Source organism: Sparus aurata, chromosome 8 (genome assembly GCF_900880675.1).
Source record: "Sparus aurata chromosome 8, fSpaAur1.1, whole genome shotgun sequence".
Lineage (NCBI taxonomy): Eukaryota > Metazoa > Chordata > Actinopteri > Spariformes > Sparidae > Sparus > Sparus aurata.
In genome coordinates, this window is record NC_044194.1 from 2805269 (window position 1) to 2824113 (window position 18845).

At 44.9% G+C, this 18845-nt stretch overlaps 2 protein-coding genes across 12 annotated transcripts in view; both read left to right on the forward strand.

Moving 5' to 3' along the window:
* Positions 1 to 1199: 1199 nt before the first annotated feature.
* On the forward strand, positions 1200 to 11269 carry slc13a1 (solute carrier family 13 member 1). Its single transcript, XM_030425696.1, has 16 exons — positions 1200 to 1532; positions 2056 to 2184; positions 2422 to 2558; positions 2818 to 2984; positions 4047 to 4086; positions 4228 to 4293; positions 4601 to 4652; positions 5055 to 5212; positions 5476 to 5595; positions 6587 to 6685; positions 7067 to 7168; positions 7292 to 7383; positions 7589 to 7683; positions 9268 to 9429; positions 9812 to 9949; positions 10041 to 11269. The coding sequence occupies exons 1-16, from the start codon at positions 1428 to 1430 to the stop codon at positions 10182 to 10184; spliced, it is 1806 nt and encodes a 601-aa protein (XP_030281556.1). The 5' UTR covers positions 1200 to 1427; the 3' UTR covers positions 10185 to 11269.
* A 495-nt stretch (positions 11270 to 11764) lies between these two features.
* Positions 11765 to 18845, forward strand: part of cadps2 (Ca++-dependent secretion activator 2) — a 182570-nt gene continuing 175489 nt past the window's right edge. For all 11 annotated transcript variants that reach the window (XM_030426028.1, XM_030426032.1, XM_030426030.1 and 8 more), the window contains exon 1: positions 11765 to 12545. In XM_030426028.1, coding sequence (XP_030281888.1) covers positions 12201 to 12545 — 345 coding nt within the window. In that variant the 5' untranslated portion in view covers positions 11765 to 12200. The remainder of the gene's footprint in view (positions 12546 to 18845) is intronic.

The window sequence follows — 18845 nt, forward strand, 5'->3', positions numbered from 1 at the left end:
CGTTCTGCACTTTGTCTTTATTTTGCAGTTATTTTCATGTTACTTGTAAACATTCACATTCAGCTTCTCTCTCTGAGGGAGAAACAGCCGGTTTCAAATTTGTTCTCACTTTGGGAAAGTATCAAATTTCATGATCAAGTTTCTCCATCTGGTCCTTGAGTGCCTTCTGGTAAATTCAGCATAAGAAGTGATATGCCAAGTTTCAGATATTTCAAGAATATCCGTCACTGAAATGTCTCTGAAGCAGCAGCACGCTCTCTAAAAGCTCCAATACCAGAGTCCCTTTACAAAAAAGGAGTTTTAGTTTAACACACTGTTTCCTCTCATCCTGCATCAGGTGACATTCTTCGTTGTACAAGTGAAAAACAACAAAAGTGTTTTGTTTCTATAACTTTAAAGAAAGCAAATCTTCTCCCCAGTCAAATGAGAACACTAATGTCAGTTCCATCTGTGTGTGTATGTGTGTGTGTGTGTGTTTGTGTGTGTGTGTGTGTGTGTGTGTGTGTGTGTGTCCTCAACAAAGTTAGGTCCAGGACATGTTTAATGTAGCCTAGCTTAGCACAAACAATGGAAGCGGAGGGCACGTGCTAGCTTCACTCCATCAGAAGTTTAGAAAATATGAAATTCCAGCAACTCAAATATTTTCCAGCTGAAACATAAAAAAAAAACAAAAAACAGATGGAGTTTTTATTCATTTGTAAAAAGTCGTAGTTGAGTAAAAGTCTGATATCAACTTTGTTTAAATTTCAAAAGTACAGGTAAATTCTACATATTTGCACATGTTGTATGTAGGCCTCCAGATTATTGGCTAGCTCATTATCAGGTCCAGTTTTCAGCATTTTCAGTGTTTTATTCTGATTTCTAAGAAAATACATTAAATAAAAAAAGTTCTTCTTTTACTCTGCAGCAGCATTAAAAGTTGGCTAAAGTTATCACATGAATGCAGCCAGTTAAAGTACGTCTGCCTCCAAAATGTCGAGGAGTGAGAGTGTAAGGTACAAATACTTTAAAATAGTGTTAATGTACAGTACTTGAGTAAATGTATGAAGTTACATCCCATCGCTGGTTTTGAACCTTTAAATTGAACCACTCACATGTTAAACACATCCAGAGGGTGAAATCCTCCGATGCCTCACCTGGAAGAGTCGTAAATTAACATCCGTCTCACACTTTAATCTCACTTTTGTGTCGGTGCAGAGATAACCAGCAATCAGTAAACAGTTTGTTGTCTTTCCTGAGAGAGTTCCCACAGGTAGGGACATATAACCTGTGACCTCGGACAGTCTGAGGTGTGAGTCTCTGAGACGACGGTCACACTAAAAGTGTTTCCCGCCAGCTCAACAACAGCTCAGTCTGTTAGCTCGACCACCAGAAAACACCAGGAGCCTGCAGGAGAGACGAGGAGCCCGAGGAGAGGAAGGAACAGAATGCTGAGCAGGCTGAGCAGAGGATGGTGGAACTATCGCAGCCTCGTCCTGATCGTTCTCACACCGCTGCTGCTGCTTCCTCTTCCTCTCGTCGTCAGGACGAAGGTTAGTCACCTCTACACGCCGGAAACTAGACAAGGGAGACTCAAAGTAAACCGAACTGAAGGATGAAAACTGTGGTGTAACATGAAAAGGCTTTTTTTCATGCTCATAATTTGTTTTTTATAGCGAAACTTCTTTGAGGTTTAGTTCGAGTGTTTCCAGCTACTTTCTGCAGAAGAAGAGAACACAATGAGATGATGTAGCAGAGATTCTTCAGTGGTCGATCAGGCGGACTACAACACACTGCAACAAAGCTAGAAGCTAGCTGGTGAAGAAATGGAACAACTTGCAGCCAGAGAGCCAAATATTTTCCGCCCATCGCCACACAATGAATTAACATTTCTGAGCTGCGTTCCATCAAAGTTTCATGAAAATCCGTTCAGTAGTTTTTGTGTAATTCTGTTGACAAACAAGCAGACACGAGTGAGAACAGAATGTGTATTATTGTGTTTTTGTGTCCTCTGTGACAGATCAATGCAACAGTGTGTGTCTGTGTGTGTGTGTGTGTGTGTGTGTTACCTGACAGGAGGCAGAATGTGCCTTTGTGTTGCTGCTGATGGCGACGTTCTGGGTGACGGAGGTGATTCCTCTGCCCATGACCGCCATGCTGCCCGCTGTCTTGTTCCCCATGTTCGGCATCATGAAGGCCTCAGACGTGAGTCCGTCCGTCAATTTCAAAATAAAAAAAGTGTATGAAGTATTTAGGAGTTTTCATCCTAAATCTCTCCTCTTGATTCATCAGACTGGTGACGTATTTGCTGACTGTTTCACTGTTTGCTTTTTGTAATTTGCTAACTTTTGAGTCTTGTTTCTGTCGTTTCTGTGTTTGTTCCCTGATCAGTTTCTCCTCAGAGTTTGATTTCAGAGAGTCAGGTATGTGTTCCTCTTCCAGGTGGCGCAGGAGTACCTTAAGAACTACCAGCTCTTGCTCGTGGGCGTCATCTGCCTCGCCACTTCCATCAACAAGTGGGGTCTCAACCGCAGGATCGCCCTGAGACTCGTCACTATGTTGGGAGTCAATCCTGCGTGGTGAGCGCCGCTCGTCTCTGCAAGATTCTGTTTTTATGGAGGTTTATAAATGTGAAAAACTGTAAATCCGTCTTCAGCAACAGAATCACAGACCTGCCCTTAATTTCCAACATAGTTTAAAACCTGTTTTGAAGACATTTTGCATGTTATGTTGATTATGTTTGCAGCTCATTTAGATGTTATGTGTTCACAGATGTTTTGTAGCCGCACCTTTGCTCTGTTTGATCTCACGCCACCTTGTACCTGCTCTGACCTCCAGGTTGATGTTGGGCTTCATGTCCATCTGTGCGTTCCTCTCCTTGTGGGTCCAAAACACCTTGGCTGTTACGATGGTGATGCCCATTGTGGAGGCTGTTCTCCAGCAGATCGTGAAAGACAAGCAGGGCGGGTGTGTCGGCGAAGACAACCCCAACCTGCAGCTGGAAGGTGACAGATGTGTCCTATTAGAACATGTACAGAAAGATTATTTACTCAAATCAGAAAAGGGACCATTTTCAGATCTTCACCCTCTGAGCTTCATAATGACAGCACGTCATTTCCACCATTTTCTGTTAAAGGGATATTCCGGTGTAAATTTAATCCATGCTCTAAATCACCGTGAAACTGTGTTAGACTCCCTCTCGAGAGATCAAGTTAGCAGACCGCTAATTTACGGAGTTTTATCAACCTCAGAAACGACCACACGACAACAATACACTGCAGTAAATGGATCCAAATATAAACCGCCACCAAAAAGCCACAAATAATGCTCAGAACAGCACCAAACTTCAGCAACAGTACAAATAGGGTCTCAGCACATAGTCCGGGGCATCTAACCTCCGCTAGCTTAGTTGGATTTCTATTGGGAAGCTAAAAACAGATTTCAACTCTCCTCCATCAGCTTCTGGGTCGGGGAAGTCCCGACGCGACGATTACCGAGTGCGGTTAGAAATGCTCAATTCCGTTCTTTTCCCTGTCTGCTCTCGATAATAACTGTTATAAACTGGCAGGTAAGACACATATGAACTTTGATTGCTTTTCCATGGAGTCATAATCATACATTTTCATCCATGAGCCGCGGAACTCTACTGCACTCGGTAATCGACTCGTCGGGACTTCCCGTCAACAGGAAGCTGCTGCAGAAGAGTGGTAAATTTAGTCAGCTTTTCAGTAGAAATCCAGCTAAGCTAGCGGAGGTTAGATGCCCCGGACTATGTGCTGAGACCCTATTTGTACTGTTGCTGAAGTTTGGTGCTGTTCTGAGCATTATTTGTGGCTTTTTGGTGGCGGTTTATATTTGGATCCATTTACTGCAGTGTATTGTTGTCGTGCGGTCGTTTCTGAGGTTGATAAAACTCCGTAAATTAGCGGTCTGCTAACTTGATCTCTCGAGAGGGAGTCTAACACAGTTTCACGGTGTGTTAGACCATGGATTAAATTTACACCAGAATATCCCTTTAATTACCATAAAAAGTGAAGATTGTTAACCACAGTCTGTTTTTTCTGCAGAAACTGACGGCCATGTTGAAACAGTGCCTGTACCTGTGAGGTATGTGAGTGACTGCTGACACTGATCACCTCCGACACTCTGCTGTCCTGTTGCGTTGCCTTCACTGTCCCTCTGGGCTCCGGGTGTTTGCAGTGTTCTGGGTTCTTGTCATCTGTTGAGCTGTATTTCTGTGTCTCTCAGTGAACAGAAACATCCAGATGTTCCTGAAGAGCTCTTCACTTGTGTTCAGACACACACTGTGTCACAGTCTGCAGTGGTTCAGGTACAAAACACACTGAACAGATAAAAGCACACAGTTTGTTTCTGTAATATTGCTGCTACCTGTTCTCCAACTATGTACGTTATTATGGATCCCAGCTGACTTCTTGTAAAACCCGCCCTACCGTACCTGTGATTGGTTTGCCTTGTTAGTTGTGTTTTCTACACCTGAGCTGATACTGTTACAGCCGTGTATACGCTGTAGTTTCCCAGTAAACATACCGGTCACTCATTCTCCGAGTGTCTCTGGGCTGGTTAGGTAGAGCAGACAGGCTGGTTGCCCTGCCATCCGCAGGGCAACCAGCCTGTCTGCTCTACCTAACCAGCCCAGAGACACAGCCAAAGTGGTCGGTGTGTTTACCAGGGAAACTACAGCTCACAATCTGTTGCAGCAGCACTGCTGCTGGCTGTTTGTCTTGCAGACCAACTGCAAGAAAACGCCAGAAAAACACTGAACATAACGTAACTGTAAGGAAATAGCACACTGTCTCTTTTGTGGTGTGATTAAACTGTAAATTCATCGTGGCCCACTGACCTCCCTCCCTGTGGTTGTCCAGCAGCTTGTCTTGGTTTGCAGTGAACTAACACGGCCATGAAATTAAACTTAACCACTTTTCTCGCCTTGTCCAATCAAAGAACTTACTGGATGTAATTAGCACGGAGTACAAGGACGGTGAAGAGTAGGTGGGATCCATGATAACGACTACAACTAATGCTGCAGTAAATAGGGAACATTTCCTTTGGTGCAGGTTGCTGTAGCTCAGACTGCAGCTGCCAGCAGGAGTAAACAGGACCTGATGATCTGTAAAGCCATCTGCCTCAGCATCGTCTACTCGTCCAGCATCGGAGGCATGAGCACGCTGCCCGGCTCGTCGCCCAACCTCATCTTCTCCGAGTACCTCAACCAGTGAGTGGTGCAGCAGACACAAAACAAGAGAAAGACACAACAGACAATCATGCAAACACATTTATAGCAACATACTGAGTGAATAAAGAACATGATTCAGTCTGTCTGAGGGTATTTGCTAAATATAAAACTGTAGTGTAAAATTCCCCTGTGAAGACTGTTTGCTTAATCCAGTCTAAATTAAAAACAACAGACTCAAAGCTTCTGTGTGCACTTAAAAAAAAAAGTAATTAAATTCACCTCACACACTTCTTTCAATTCAGGATTTATCCGGACTGCAGCTCTGTTAACTTTGGGAACTGGCTGCTGCTGAGCCTGCCCGTCAGTGTCATCATGCTGCTGCTGACATGGCTGTGGCTCACCTGGCTCTTCATTGGCTCAGAGTGAGTGACATCACACCATCTGCTCTGCCAATCACCTCATATCTGTGTTTTTATCCTAACTCATCCGTGTGCATCATGCTGTAGTTCCTCCATCAGCTGCTTTTTGTTTTATTCCACATGTTTCTGCATTATCTTGTGTATTTCTTGTCTTTTTCTATTATCACAGCTTCCTGTCACATTTTTATCAATTCTGTGTGTCATTACTTTGCTTTTTTTAATAGAAAAAAATGTGTTTGAAAGGATCAGTTAACATAAAGATGGGTGAGCAGTCCACAAAACATTCCTGGAGCTTTGCAGCTAAACAGCGTCGCAGCTGAAGCCAACTGCACCGCAAGAGAGAAGAAACTCATCTGAAAAGACCTTCAAAATAACATCTTTCCAAACCAATTTTGGACCTCAGGGCTTCGGGAGACTTGGGTTACACCAGACAAGCTGTGTGGCGCCATCTTAAGTTCTTTGTTTTTGCGGTTGGTCCACATCTTTCTACACGTTGTTTAGGAGAAGGCTGTAACGCTGCTTTGCTGCGAAGCTCCAGAAATATTTTGCGGTCCATCAAACCTCACCAGACTTTCCAGGAGATGTGGACGTGAGGAGATAATGAGACGATTCCTTAAATGTCACGATTCTAACGAAGAAAGTGTAAACCTGGCAAGAATTAATAATCAGACTGAACATGTGAGTCACTCAGTTTAGATTTAATGAATGTTTGGTATAATCTTAGAATAATATCTGCTTTCATTTCAACACAGCTTGATGTAGAGGCATGAGTGTGATGCTAATGTTAGCATTAGCAGTGTCAGACAGGTTAATTGACAGCGCCGCTGACCTCCGCACATGCTCAGTAATCGTTTTATTAGGCAGTCAGCACTCAGTGCACTCAGTGTGCTTTTAACCAATCACAGTTCATTATTCAGTTCACGGTGAGCGTTTCTCTGTCTCCTGATGATACAATCTGTGTGTACTGAACACACACACACACACTCTCTCACAGCTTCAGGTCCCTGTGGCGATGTGGAGGAGAGCCGTCTGAGAGCGAAGCTGCGACAAGAGAAGTGATAGAGAAGCAGTACAGGTCGCTGGGACCAATGAGGTGACGTCTCCTTCATTCATCTAGCTGCTGTGAGCGTCGTCTTCATTTGAGCTCACTTCCTGTCTTCAGCCGTTTTTATAGCTCGGCCTGTTTGTAAGTGTAAACCATGCAGAGCAATGCCAATATTTTTAAAGCCAGGTTCTATATTTACATGTTTTGCCGTGTTAATTATTTATACTCACCAAAAGTTGTGGAATCGGTCCAACAGATCAGCACAAAGACTCCACTGTGATCCTGTTTCTGTGTTTCTGTCTGAGGTTTTTATTCTTATTTTCTTTCCTCCAGTTTGCTGCAGTTTGATCAACGCTCCTTTCTTTTTATCTGCTCTTCCACCCTTCAATTACTCATTCATTCATCCTCTCTCCTTGTTTTGCCGTCCAGCTCTCAGGAGATGTTCACTGGGGGAGTTTTTCTGGTGATGGTGTTGTTGTGGTTGACCAGATCTCCAGGTTTCATGCCGGGCTGGGCTTCTCTCCTCCCTCAGTGAGTCACAGCTCCACACTGACCAGACGTTTCAGGACATTTCTGTGATTAATGTCATGTACTGGCTGTAACCGGACACTCAGCTGTCAGTAGATCAGTTTCTTCTGTTCTTGTCTCCATCAGTCACTCCGGCTACATCACTGATGCCACCGTGGCTCTGCTGCTGGGTCTCCTCTTCTTCATCGTACCTGCCTACGGACCCTCCAGAACATACGGTAAATAAACCCAGTACACACACACATGCATAAACCCTTCTTCCTCCACTGCAGCTGGGTGTTACGACAATGATAATGAAACCATAATCACGAATGTTCTGAACATGTGACCTGCTCTGCTGCTGTGTTTTTTGTGTGGTGGGACAGCAGCTGTCTGTAGACGTGAAGATGTGAGCAGGATGTGTTTTTATCTCCCTCCATGAAGAGGCCATGATCTCCTGGGGGGAGTTCCAGGCCGCCATGCCGTGGAAGGTGGTCCTGTTAGTCGGCGGAGGCTTTGCACTGGCTGAAGGCACGAAGGTGAGCTGAGAGTTCCTCATGGACAGCAGAGAGATTTCATCTGAGCCCATGACAGTTTCAAAAGGAGGCAACTCCTGTTTAGGCTTTCAAAGAATAATTCAACGTTTTGAATTTGGTCATTTGCTTTCATCGGTGAGAGTTGAGGGCCGTCCACGCCAACAACGACCACGACAACGAGAACTATAGAGATGACGACGTGAGCGTCCATACGGATAAATTATAACGTTCAGTAAACGGCGACGCAGCTCCAGCTGTGTCACCGTTTAGGAAAATGGATATTAACGACACGCAGAAGGATATGAATATATATACACATTTTGTTTGTATTATAATCAGTTATCCTGATGATCATTATAAAGGACTCTAAAGGACTATAACTTAAAGCAAAACTCTCGACAAAATGCAACCGAGGCTTTTCTTGTGAATGTATATGAGTCAAACCTTCGTGTAAAAGCATAATTACGATGAAAGCGCCACTTTTAAGATTTACTGTATTTCCGTTTTCATATCAAGCTAATTTTCAATGGGAGTGCTACGGGCACTTTTACGATAGCATCAAAATCTCTATTTTTAAAACAGTAAGAAGTCTCGACACAACATGAAACTTTGCTGGTAGTATCACCAGGGTCTCTACACATGAACACGAGCATTGAGAACATTGTTTGTGTACACAGAGTTTACTAAAAAGAAGGTTTTTGAACAACTCACGTTAGCAGTAGCTTGTTCCGCTCGCCGCCGTCCTGCCAGTGGAGAAGTGTCGATCTCAGAATGTGACGTAACCTGGAGGACAGTTAAGGTGGAACGCTCCTAAAGCTTAGTTCCATATAAATGCAGGAGAATTTGTTGTTTTGTCGTTAGTGAAAAACAATATTGACCTTGAAGTTGAAAAAGGAGCCTCATATAAGAAACAATACTAATATAAAAAGCTGGAAAAGTCACGTGAGATCTGGCGTGGATAGTTGTTGCTGGAAGACAGTAGTTCCACCTTAACTGTCCTCCAGGTTACGTCACATTCTGAGATCGACACTTCTCCACTGGCAGGACGGCGGCGAGCGGAACAAGCTACTGCTAACGTGAGTTGTTCAAAAACCTTCTTTTTAGTAAACTCTGTGTACACAAACAATGTTCTCAATGCTCGTGTTCATGTGTAGAGACCCTGGTGATACTACCAGCAAAGTTTCATGTTGTGTCGAGACTTCTTACTGTTTTAAAAATAGAGATTTTGATGAAAACGTAAAAGTGCCCGTAGCACTCCCATTGAAAATGAGTTTGACCCGAAAACGAAATACAGTAAATCTTAAAAGCGCCTCTTTCATCGTAATTATGCTTTAATACGAAGGTTTGACTCGTGTACATACACATGAATAGCCTCGGTTGCATTTTGGCGAGAGTTTCACTTTAAAGAAAGGACGGAGAGGGAAAGAGCAACACTGACTGGGTGGAGGCAGAAAATGTTCCTGACAGATCAAAGCCAGGACACAAACAGAAATGAGCATCTGGATGAACAGATTAGATTTTACAGGTGAAAATAGAAATATGTCTTGTGTGTGAACAATGTGTGTGTGTGTGTGTGTGTGTCTGCAGGTGTCAGGCCTGTCTTTGTGGCTGGCCAAGCTGCTGACACCTCTGGGTGGGCTGCCGGTCTTGGCCACCATCACGGTCGCCTGCATCATCGTCACCACGGTAACGCAGGTGGCCAGCAATGCCACCGTGGTGACCGTCTTCCTCCCCATCCTCTCTCCTCTGGTAGGTTCACACACACGCTCTGCTGGATCTCCTTTTTAAAAAGCTAATTGTGGAGTTGATTAGAAAGTAAACCACCTTGATGTTAAAGGAGATCTTTGTGAACGTGGTTGTTTACATTCTTGCCTTTATACTCCACCAGATGGAGAAGTGAACTCTTCAACACTCATTACTTATATTTTTCAGTCTGTTTTTCAGTCAGTTCGGTGTGAAGACTGAACGGACAATAAGCAGCGTTCAGACTGTTGTGTTTTAAAACCAGCAGTGACAGAGGTTTTAAACAATGATGCAGACACACGTGATCTTGTAATTATTCAGACAGATAAGAGTGTGTGTGTGTGTGTGTGTGTGTGTGTGTGTGTGTGTGTGTGTGATCTTTCTGCAGGCTGAAGCCATCCACGTCAACCCGCTGTACGTCCTGATCCCCAGCACCCTGTGCACATCCTTCTCCTTCCTGCTTCCTGTATCCAACAATACGAACGCCATCATCTTCGCCTACGGATACTTAAACATCATAGACATGGTGAGTCTTGTGGTACAAACACACACGATAAAAGCACAAACATCCAGCTTGAACTGTAAGGTTAAACATCACGTCTGACCGTCACCTGCAGGTGAAGGCGGGGCTTGGTGCCGCCATGATTGGCATCCCTGTTGTGCTGTTGGCGGTTGTGACTTTGGGCGCTCCATTGTTCTCTCTGGATACGTACCCTGATTGGGCCCCGGACCTCCCTGGGTTCAACTCCACAGCACTCTGATGATGGATCTCCAGAGATGGATCTCAGTGTGAAGCCCGGAGACCTCCAGAGGACAAGACTGCTCCTTCAAACTGCTCAGGAGGACCAGCAGGAGCTAAAAACACAAACAGGACACTTCATGTCGCTCTGTGTCTGCTGGATGTGGAGATAAGCAGCTGTGTGTTAGCATGTTAGCTACAGCGGCTAATGTTGTGTTTTCAGCTCGTTCTGCAAGACAACAGAATAAGAAGTTCTGACAAAAGGTCTGTGAGGATGGAGTCCAAGTGAGGACAAACGGATAACTCTTCAACATGTTTGGTTTTATAAAGATGTGTATATTTATCAGAGATAGTCGAGGACTTCTCAGAGGTTTTTACGTTGATGTTTCTTTGATGCTTTTGTCGTTGTTGTTTATCAGAGCAGATGATTTGTCAGTGAAAGTGCAAACAAACAGTCCTGCTGTTCTGTACACACACCTCACCCACACTCACTTTTTAAATTTTAGATTTCTTTTGCAGTTTTGAATATTTCAGCAGAGTGCTTCTGGTGCTGTATAATTACTGGGGTGTGGCGTCGGTAGCAGCAGATGAATGAGCCCGAACATTTTGAGACTGGTTCAGTGATCAGTGATTAAAAACTTCAGCCTTGATTGTAATGATTTGTGTTATTTAAGGTGATTTAAGGAGAGTTTCTCACAGCGTCTGTTTCCTCTGTTGCTCTGGAAACTCCTGCATTTAAACCTCTGATCTGAGATGAACCTGATGGGTGATGAACTCCACCAGAGACACACTGACCTCTAGTGGCCACCGTCCCTGTAAGTTAAGTCTCAGTAAACACAAGCTGCAACCAGTACCAGTCAAAGATTGTCCACACAGCAGGAGGTATCTCACTGCATGTAAAAACAATTTAATCCTGACCTGTAAAGAGTTGTGTCTGATGTGTACAACACAGTGTGATGTGGCTTTTTGAGACCCGAGTGGCAAGAAAAGGGCGGACGATCCTCGATGACGTATCACAGCCTCTCGAAGGTGAATGTCACCTTTGGGACGGAGCGACAGGGTCCCACCTTTGCAGAATTCTCCTGTGCCCAGAGATCCTTTGTATCCTCCAACATCGCTCTGTTAAATAAAGACACTGCCTGTTACTGTTGTTCATGTTTTGGTTGTTTTTGTACCACGATTGCCAAATAATTGTCGAAAGGATGTCAAACGAAACCATCTAAATAACAAGTCAGATGAACTGAAAATCTGAAGAAAGTTACTGAACACTGTGGATTTACTGAAATGACTAATAACTCCTGCGACATTGTAGCAAACTGAGATCCTGGAGAGACCTTTTGTAGCCGTCACCGCCACAGAAGGGATTCTGGGTACTCTTTCAAGCGGTCTGAGGGAGGTGGTCACGGGTCAGAACATCACCTTTACGCGGATCAACTGTCAATTCAAAACATTGTGCAAAAATTAATCGTATATTACAAAAACTCCAGCAGACTTTGCATCAACATGGAGCTGAGTGCTGGCTGAGTCTTCATGTTTTGGGTGAACTGCTCCTTTAACGCACACAGTTGTCAGAGAGGAACACCCTCAGCAGTCTGTGGTGCACTGAAACACCGACAGAGTGACACCTCCTCCCCGCCGCTCCTCTCTCTGCAGCCACAGGTTGCTCACCTGTGTGCTGGAGCGCTCATTCCCAGGAGCGCGCGAGCACCGTGCAGCAGCCAGCGGCGGAGGAGCGCGCGCTGCCATTCCGACACATTCCAGACGGAGCGAAGCGCACGAGACTGCACCTCCAGATATTAACCGTGGAAGCCCCGCCCCCGCAGGACAACACCGACGTCTGTGTGACAGGTCGCGGCTCCTGACGCACCGCCGGCGGCAGCAGGGACGAACCGTCGGTCGGTGAAGTGCAGCCGGTAGCGCCACGTCGACTAAAACAAACAAAGTAAAGCTCAAACAGGTGTTTCTCTTTTTCCCCGGGTCTGTCGGTTCTGAACCGGAGTTTGTTTTTTTTGTTTGTTTTTTTTTACCGCCGTGAGCCATGCTGGACCCGTCCTCCAGCGAGGACACGGGCGGGGAGTCCGACCCAGAAGTTGTGCAGGAGGCTCCGAGGAAAGCGGCTGCCTCCTCGGCGGGGAAACGGGGGAACAACAGCCGGGCGGGCGGCCAGCAGCGGCAGTCCGCCGCACCTGGAGGCGCCCCCGGCAAAGGTGCCAAAGACAGCGACGCTACAGGTGAAGAGGAGGAGAGGAAGGAGCGCGAGCGGCTCCAGAAGGAGGAAGAGGAGAGGAAGATTAAACTTCAGATCTATGTGTTCGTCCTGCGCTGCATCGCCTACCCGTTCAACGCCAAGCAGCCCACCGACATGGCCCGGCGGCAGCAGAAGGTGAGTGTGTGCACCTGTTGTCTGGCACGAGAGGACCCGCTGCCTAACCTCCTCTGAAAATGTAACAATTTAACATGAAATCTCCAACCTGACAAAGTATTCACAACAAACCACACATCTTCAGGTTTTTATTTAATCACAAGGGGCTGTTGAGTAATTCGGAGTATATATCACCTGCAGAGGAATCACTTATCTGGACAAAATATTTACTTCTCTCCTCGGTTCTCTTGTTGGTTCCACATTGATGCCTGACCAAAACACTCCCTGGAGGGCGATGTCCATCATTGTGATACATCTGCTACATTTGAATTATTTATTAAAAAAGAGCTGCACAGTGTAAACAATCAACGCCGAATTGATCATAAACTGACATTTTTGATGTTTCCACCTTGAGTCGATTGTCCTGTGTCTGCTCGCTTGTTACGCACCCTGGCAATCTTAAAATTGAAGGAAATCCTTATGGAATCTGGTATTAATGCGAAGACTGTAGAGAAAAGCGGTGTATCGGTATTTCTGATACATGCGCTTCGAGTTTGTGTTGTTTTTAACTACTTATTGGCATTTTCACGACTTTATTAACACGAAGGTGTAGAGATGAAGAGGGGATGACATGCAGGAAGGGGCAGTGGATTGGACTCGAACCCGGGCAGCTGCAGAGAGAAGACCGATGTTGTGGGGCACACGCTGTACCAGCTGATCCAGCAGGGCACCTCCTCCCTGCAGGGTGTTTATTCTGAGATTGCTTTTCAAAAGATCGTGTGAGCCATTTGACACTCGTTATTCAAACATGCAGTTCTCATCAAATCAGAACCAGGGGCTTCAGTACCGGATCGAACCTCTCCCTCTGGAATAACTCGTTTTCTTGACTCAGTATTTTCTGTCTTTGAGCCAGAATCCTTTAAATGCAAATGTAAACTAACTCCTCGCTGGTTTTCTGCAGCACTAAAGCTGATATTGAATCACTGCACTGACTGGAGGGTCAATCTCTCTATTTGTTAAACAGTTACTGTCAAAAATTCAATATATTTCACCTTTAATTCACCTTTACTGTCTCTGTAGGGTAATAGATTACATATTACACTACTTTTTTTACTTTCTTTCAACAAAATGGCCAAATAACCTAGATAGAACCATGAAATAACTGAGATATTTTTAAATTAATGAATGACAAAGGATCAAAGTCAGATATATTATGAGATAGGAATAAATATTTTATAACACAACAGACCTTTACCTTCTGTAAAGTGGCCTGTGATGACATGACAGTAATATATTACTGAAATATTATAGGTTTGTTACTCTGTTACCACTAAAAGAAAATACATTACAGCCAACACTGGTGTTAAGTGGCCTTTATGTTGAGCTAGCATGGAGCTACGTGTGTTCAGTACATGTAAACGTTCTCCTGAGTGTTTTGCTTCGGCTGCGTGACACCGCAGGATGCACTGAGGCGCCGCAGTCCAAGGCTTATTCAGCCGATTTGGTGAGCAGCTCTCTCTGGGTTTGTCTCGCGTTAGCTTCAGATGAATGAGTCTGTGCAGTGCTGGAGGGCAGAGCGGACCTGCGAGCGCTCGCTATTAGACAGAACAGGCAGGGAAGCCAGTTCTGCCTGAAGAACCCCCCCGCGTTCTCCTGGGCCGCTGGAAAGCCTGTTAATAAGCGACTCATAGTGTTTGATTCCAGCATGCCGACCAGGAATTTTCATTCAGCTTATGATTGTGTGTGTGTGTGTGTGTGTGTGTGTGTGAGAGTCAAATCTGCTCAGACAGAAAGCAGACGTGGGAGTTTATTTGTGCACAAGTGTAAGTTCAGAATATTACACCCGTGTCACATTAATGAGACAGAAGCTGGAGGTTCCAGCAGGAGATATCTGGCCGCTCACTGGATGCTTTATTCTCACTGCAGCCGGTGCTGGATGTCCTGCTCCTCACTGCATCGATTCATAAATAAACAGAGTGTGAATTCATTAACAGACTGGAGGACGGGGCATCGATTCGTTGTGTTGCAGAGGAAGTAGAGTTCCTCGTGGTGGCAGCCGGTGTGTTTGTGTGTCGGCGGGTGAATCCCCTGAGTCCTGCCCGGTAGGACCGCTGCAGGATCTAGAATCTGTTCAGGATACGGTTCATCGACGGGAGTGGATTTATAGGTCACCAGAGGAAACCCGAGGTCGTACAAAGTCAGAGCTTTGTCCTCCTCATTAACTCTCCGCACAGCTGGGACGAGAGACGCTTGATGAAATCGTATTGGAGCTAATAGAGGTGGGAGAAATGATCGATTCTTAGATGCGTCGCGATGCAGACATGGATGATTCTCAATCGATCCACAAATTAAAAAATCGATTTCCTAATGTGGACGGAACGCAAGAGGCGGGACTCGTGTGTGCAGGAGTGCAGCGCCCGGGCAGTCGACGGCGTGCACGGAACAAAAAACACGAGATGGCTGAGCGCAACATTCAACCAGCAGCCTCGGCTTTGAAAGCACGCGAGCGGAAGCATTTTGGCTTCTGCAGTGTTGAAGGGAAAAAGGACCTGGACAAGAGCCACACTGTATGTGTCGCACTAAACTGAAATATTTTGGAAACAAGACAAACATGAGAAACCACATGACATGTTTCCACCCAGAGGAGGAAGAATAGTTGTTCGTAGTTGCTTCCAACCAGAAGACAATCGAACAAGCCCTGTCAAGTTTTCCACCCGACTCGGAAAGAGCGAAGAGAATCACAAAATCTGTTGTAACTTCGATCCCAAAACTCGACAACGAGACCAAAAACAAAGTCATGGAATCACTGAAGAAAGCGAGTAGGATGGCTGTCAGTATGGATCATTACAAATACTTTGTTTGAAAGTATAAGAGCTGATATTTTTAAACAGATCAGGTATCAGCCAGCTGCGACCGATCCATGTTCCAGTTCTGTTTTCTTCTGTTGTTCGGCTGCAGAGACATGATTCCACGTGGAGCTGCTGTTCACACAGCATCACTTCCTGCAGGTGGTTTCATTTGAATGTGAAGGCAGCTGACTTATAAGATCTGATCGCACAACCCAAGATTTACTCCATGTTGGTGATGTTCTGATCAGGTTCTCCTGAACGTGATGTTCTTCAGTCTACGTCCTTGTTCTGATATCAGCTGAGTTTGATTATGAGGTTATTTTCACCCAAATGAAACTCAAGTTGCAACTAGAAAAACATGTAACAAGATCCCTAAATACATTTTTGTGCCAAGATGAATAACAACAAAGACTCACGTTAGTGCTGCAGGACGAAGAAATCATATTGTGATCATCTTGACAAACATTGCAGTTGTGATATAATTCGTCATAAGTAGAAAAGATCATTTTTGCACAAACAATGTTTTAACTTCTGTCAGACTGTTTGATGTGAAGCGACAGGTTCCTGCCTTTCCAAAGTGAATCCTTGTTTCCAAGGTAATTCTCTAAATGATCTTCTGCCTCATAAACATCCTCACCAGCCGCCATCTTCTTCTAATCAGTTCTGCGCCGAGCGAACTCCCTTTTCATCAGCTCAGGATGAAACAACGTGTTTCATCTCTCTTTTTGGTGATAGAAGTGGTGATTGTCCCTCGTCTTCCTCGTCGCACACGCTGCACAGCAGAGCTGTCGTCGTCTTGAATCCCGTCAGCTTCCTGCCGGCTGCCGCGGCTCTGGAGGAGGAGTTAATGATGCAAGTCGGTGCTTAGCGCCGGCCCACGCACAAACTCAGCCTGCGGCGTGTTCACCGTGGGCCTCCGCGACGCTCCGGGTTTCCCCCTCGCAGAAAACACATTAATAAGGACAGCTGTTGTTTTTTATTGTGAAAAAGTGTTTCCTGTTTATCTCTGTAAGTCAGTGTAGTAGAAAATGATTGATGACAAAACATCAGAGCTCGTAGTCTGTTTGGTGACAATTAAGCTCTTGAATCAGCTGATCTGTGAGCTGCTTCCAAGGTCAAGAACGAACCTCGTTTGAGGCTCTGTGAGGTTCTTTTTGTTAGAAATGAACTTCAAAGAAACGTGAGGAATGGAGAGAATTTTAAAGCGGACGGATGAATTAGAAAACGATCAACACGGGATCCAAAGAGATGTTAGTCTGCAGGTGAAGAGTGAAGACTTTGAGAGAGCACTGATGTGATCTTTGAACAGTTTCCAGTTTTAATGTTTGAGCTTCCAGCAGTCAAACTGAAGCCTGACGTGTCTCAGATCTGAGTTATTATCTGCATGTTCATCACAGGTGTGGACAAAAAACCTGCAGAGTCACATTTTGATTGTGCAGATAATTCTGAAAGTAAAAGTTAAACTCTTGACGGTAAAGTTCGGTTTTCTCCCAGTAATAATGTGCCATTTTTGTCCTTCACGCCTGCCGGCCCGGTTCTGCTCAGTTTGATGACGCGCGGTGAATCAGCGCTAACAAAGCGGCTCCGCTAATCCAGTTACAGACACGTTTCATTTCCTGTAACTCCTTCACAATAAAAGCTGTTCTATGTGAAGTTACTTGCAGGACTATTTCTCTCTGCGTCAGTGGAGCTGCAGTAGTTTGACAGTCGGTCATCAACGATTAGATGATTAAAATGTTCTGATTCCAGCTGCTCAGACGTGAATGTGTTCTTGTTTCTTTCCCCCTCGTCGTCTTTGGGAAACACTGATCGATGTTTTGCAGAACAAACATCTAATAAACAATAATCATGAGTTGTAGCGTTAGATGTTTCTTGGTAACTGCTCAGAGCCAAGAAATATTCCAACCAATCAGACGCAGCAGATAGTGCAGAGATGTTATTGCTGCGATCCTGACTATCTCAGACTTGCACTGAAACAATCGTCCACTTCCTGTTTTTACTGATTCCTGCACCTGAACTTTGTGTGTCGCTGCATCGACTTGTGTACTCGCAGAGACCGATTCTGGTGTTTTTACTTTTCTGATGCTGGTATCAGAAATCACATTGTCTCTGATGTTTGCTGTGGTCAGTTTTAATCCATCACCATCCGCTTCAGTGGAATATTTACATCCTGTCTGCTGATTTAATATTAACAGGTTTTTATGGGTCTGTGTGCAGCCGTGACATCCGTCCGCTCTGCAGAGATCTCACACTGTGAACCTGAAGGCTCTCCAGGAAGTTTGTAGAGAAACCAGCCGTGCAACATTCAGTATTTCCTTGTTTGCATAGTTTCAGTGTTGGACTGAATGAGCTGCGTCGTTTCCTCCCAGCTTTTTGTTTAAAGGCTCATTGTCTCATCCCTTTTTTTTCTTACGAAGCAGCCTCTTCAAAAAGACAAAGAGCTCTCGTCTCCGTTTTTTAATACGCTGCCCGTCTAAATGAAGCTGTGAGAAAGAAGAGTTGTAAGATATCAAGAAAGTAATAAAAAGGTGTGTAATACTCTGTCTTCTGTCTCAGAGGGCTTCAGATTCATGTTTTATCCAACAGGCGTCTGGTTATTGATGAAATCTTCCAGGAGCAGATTAAACATGTTGTGAATCGGACGAGAGGAAGGAAACAGCGCAGGTTTCACCAGCGGCTGCAGAGATAAAACACAGGATGTTTTCTTCCCAGAGAGCAAAGTGATTTAGGCTCATTCTTAATCCTAATAAATAATTTAGATTTCTAGTGAAGAAGCTGCTGATCACATTCTCCCTCCAGAGCCACAAACCCGACCCGATCTATGCAGGACTTCGACTGAACAGTGTGGCGCGAGGAGAGGTCAATAGTAATCTTGTTTGTCTTTGTTTTTTTTCCCTATTTTAATCGTAAACAGCACAAATAATCAATCTCGTTAAATCTACTTTATGAAGACACGAGAGACGGATGTGTTCAGAGACATCAGTATGCAACATGCTGGACAGTTTGAGCCTCCGAAGAGCTGACGGAAGGTTTCTGCCCTTCTGCTCCGACGCCGGTTCAGACGTCATCAGACACCGACTGTAACTGTAGCAACACGCAGGAATGTTGACAACAAAAGACTAAAAAACCTGAAACAGGTTCCATTGACAGGACGAGGCTGTCTGAATAAAAACAAGGACATATGACACGTCTATCTGCTGAAACAGAATGTAGTGATGTTTGTTTCTGCGTGTTTACATGTTTCCTGTAAATTCGGTTCAGGATGGATGGAGCGGATCACTGAAGCAGCATCCCAGACTGACGGCCAGGGAATACAACACCGAGGGGTTTTTAGTTTTTGCCACGTTTGGCTCCTCGATACCAGATTCTCTGCCGTCAAACTCGCCACAGTTGGTCTCTGAGTTTGTGTTTGGGATCGACATCAGCTCGGTCAGCCGCTGTTAGCAACTAATTTAGCAACTGTTCATCAGGA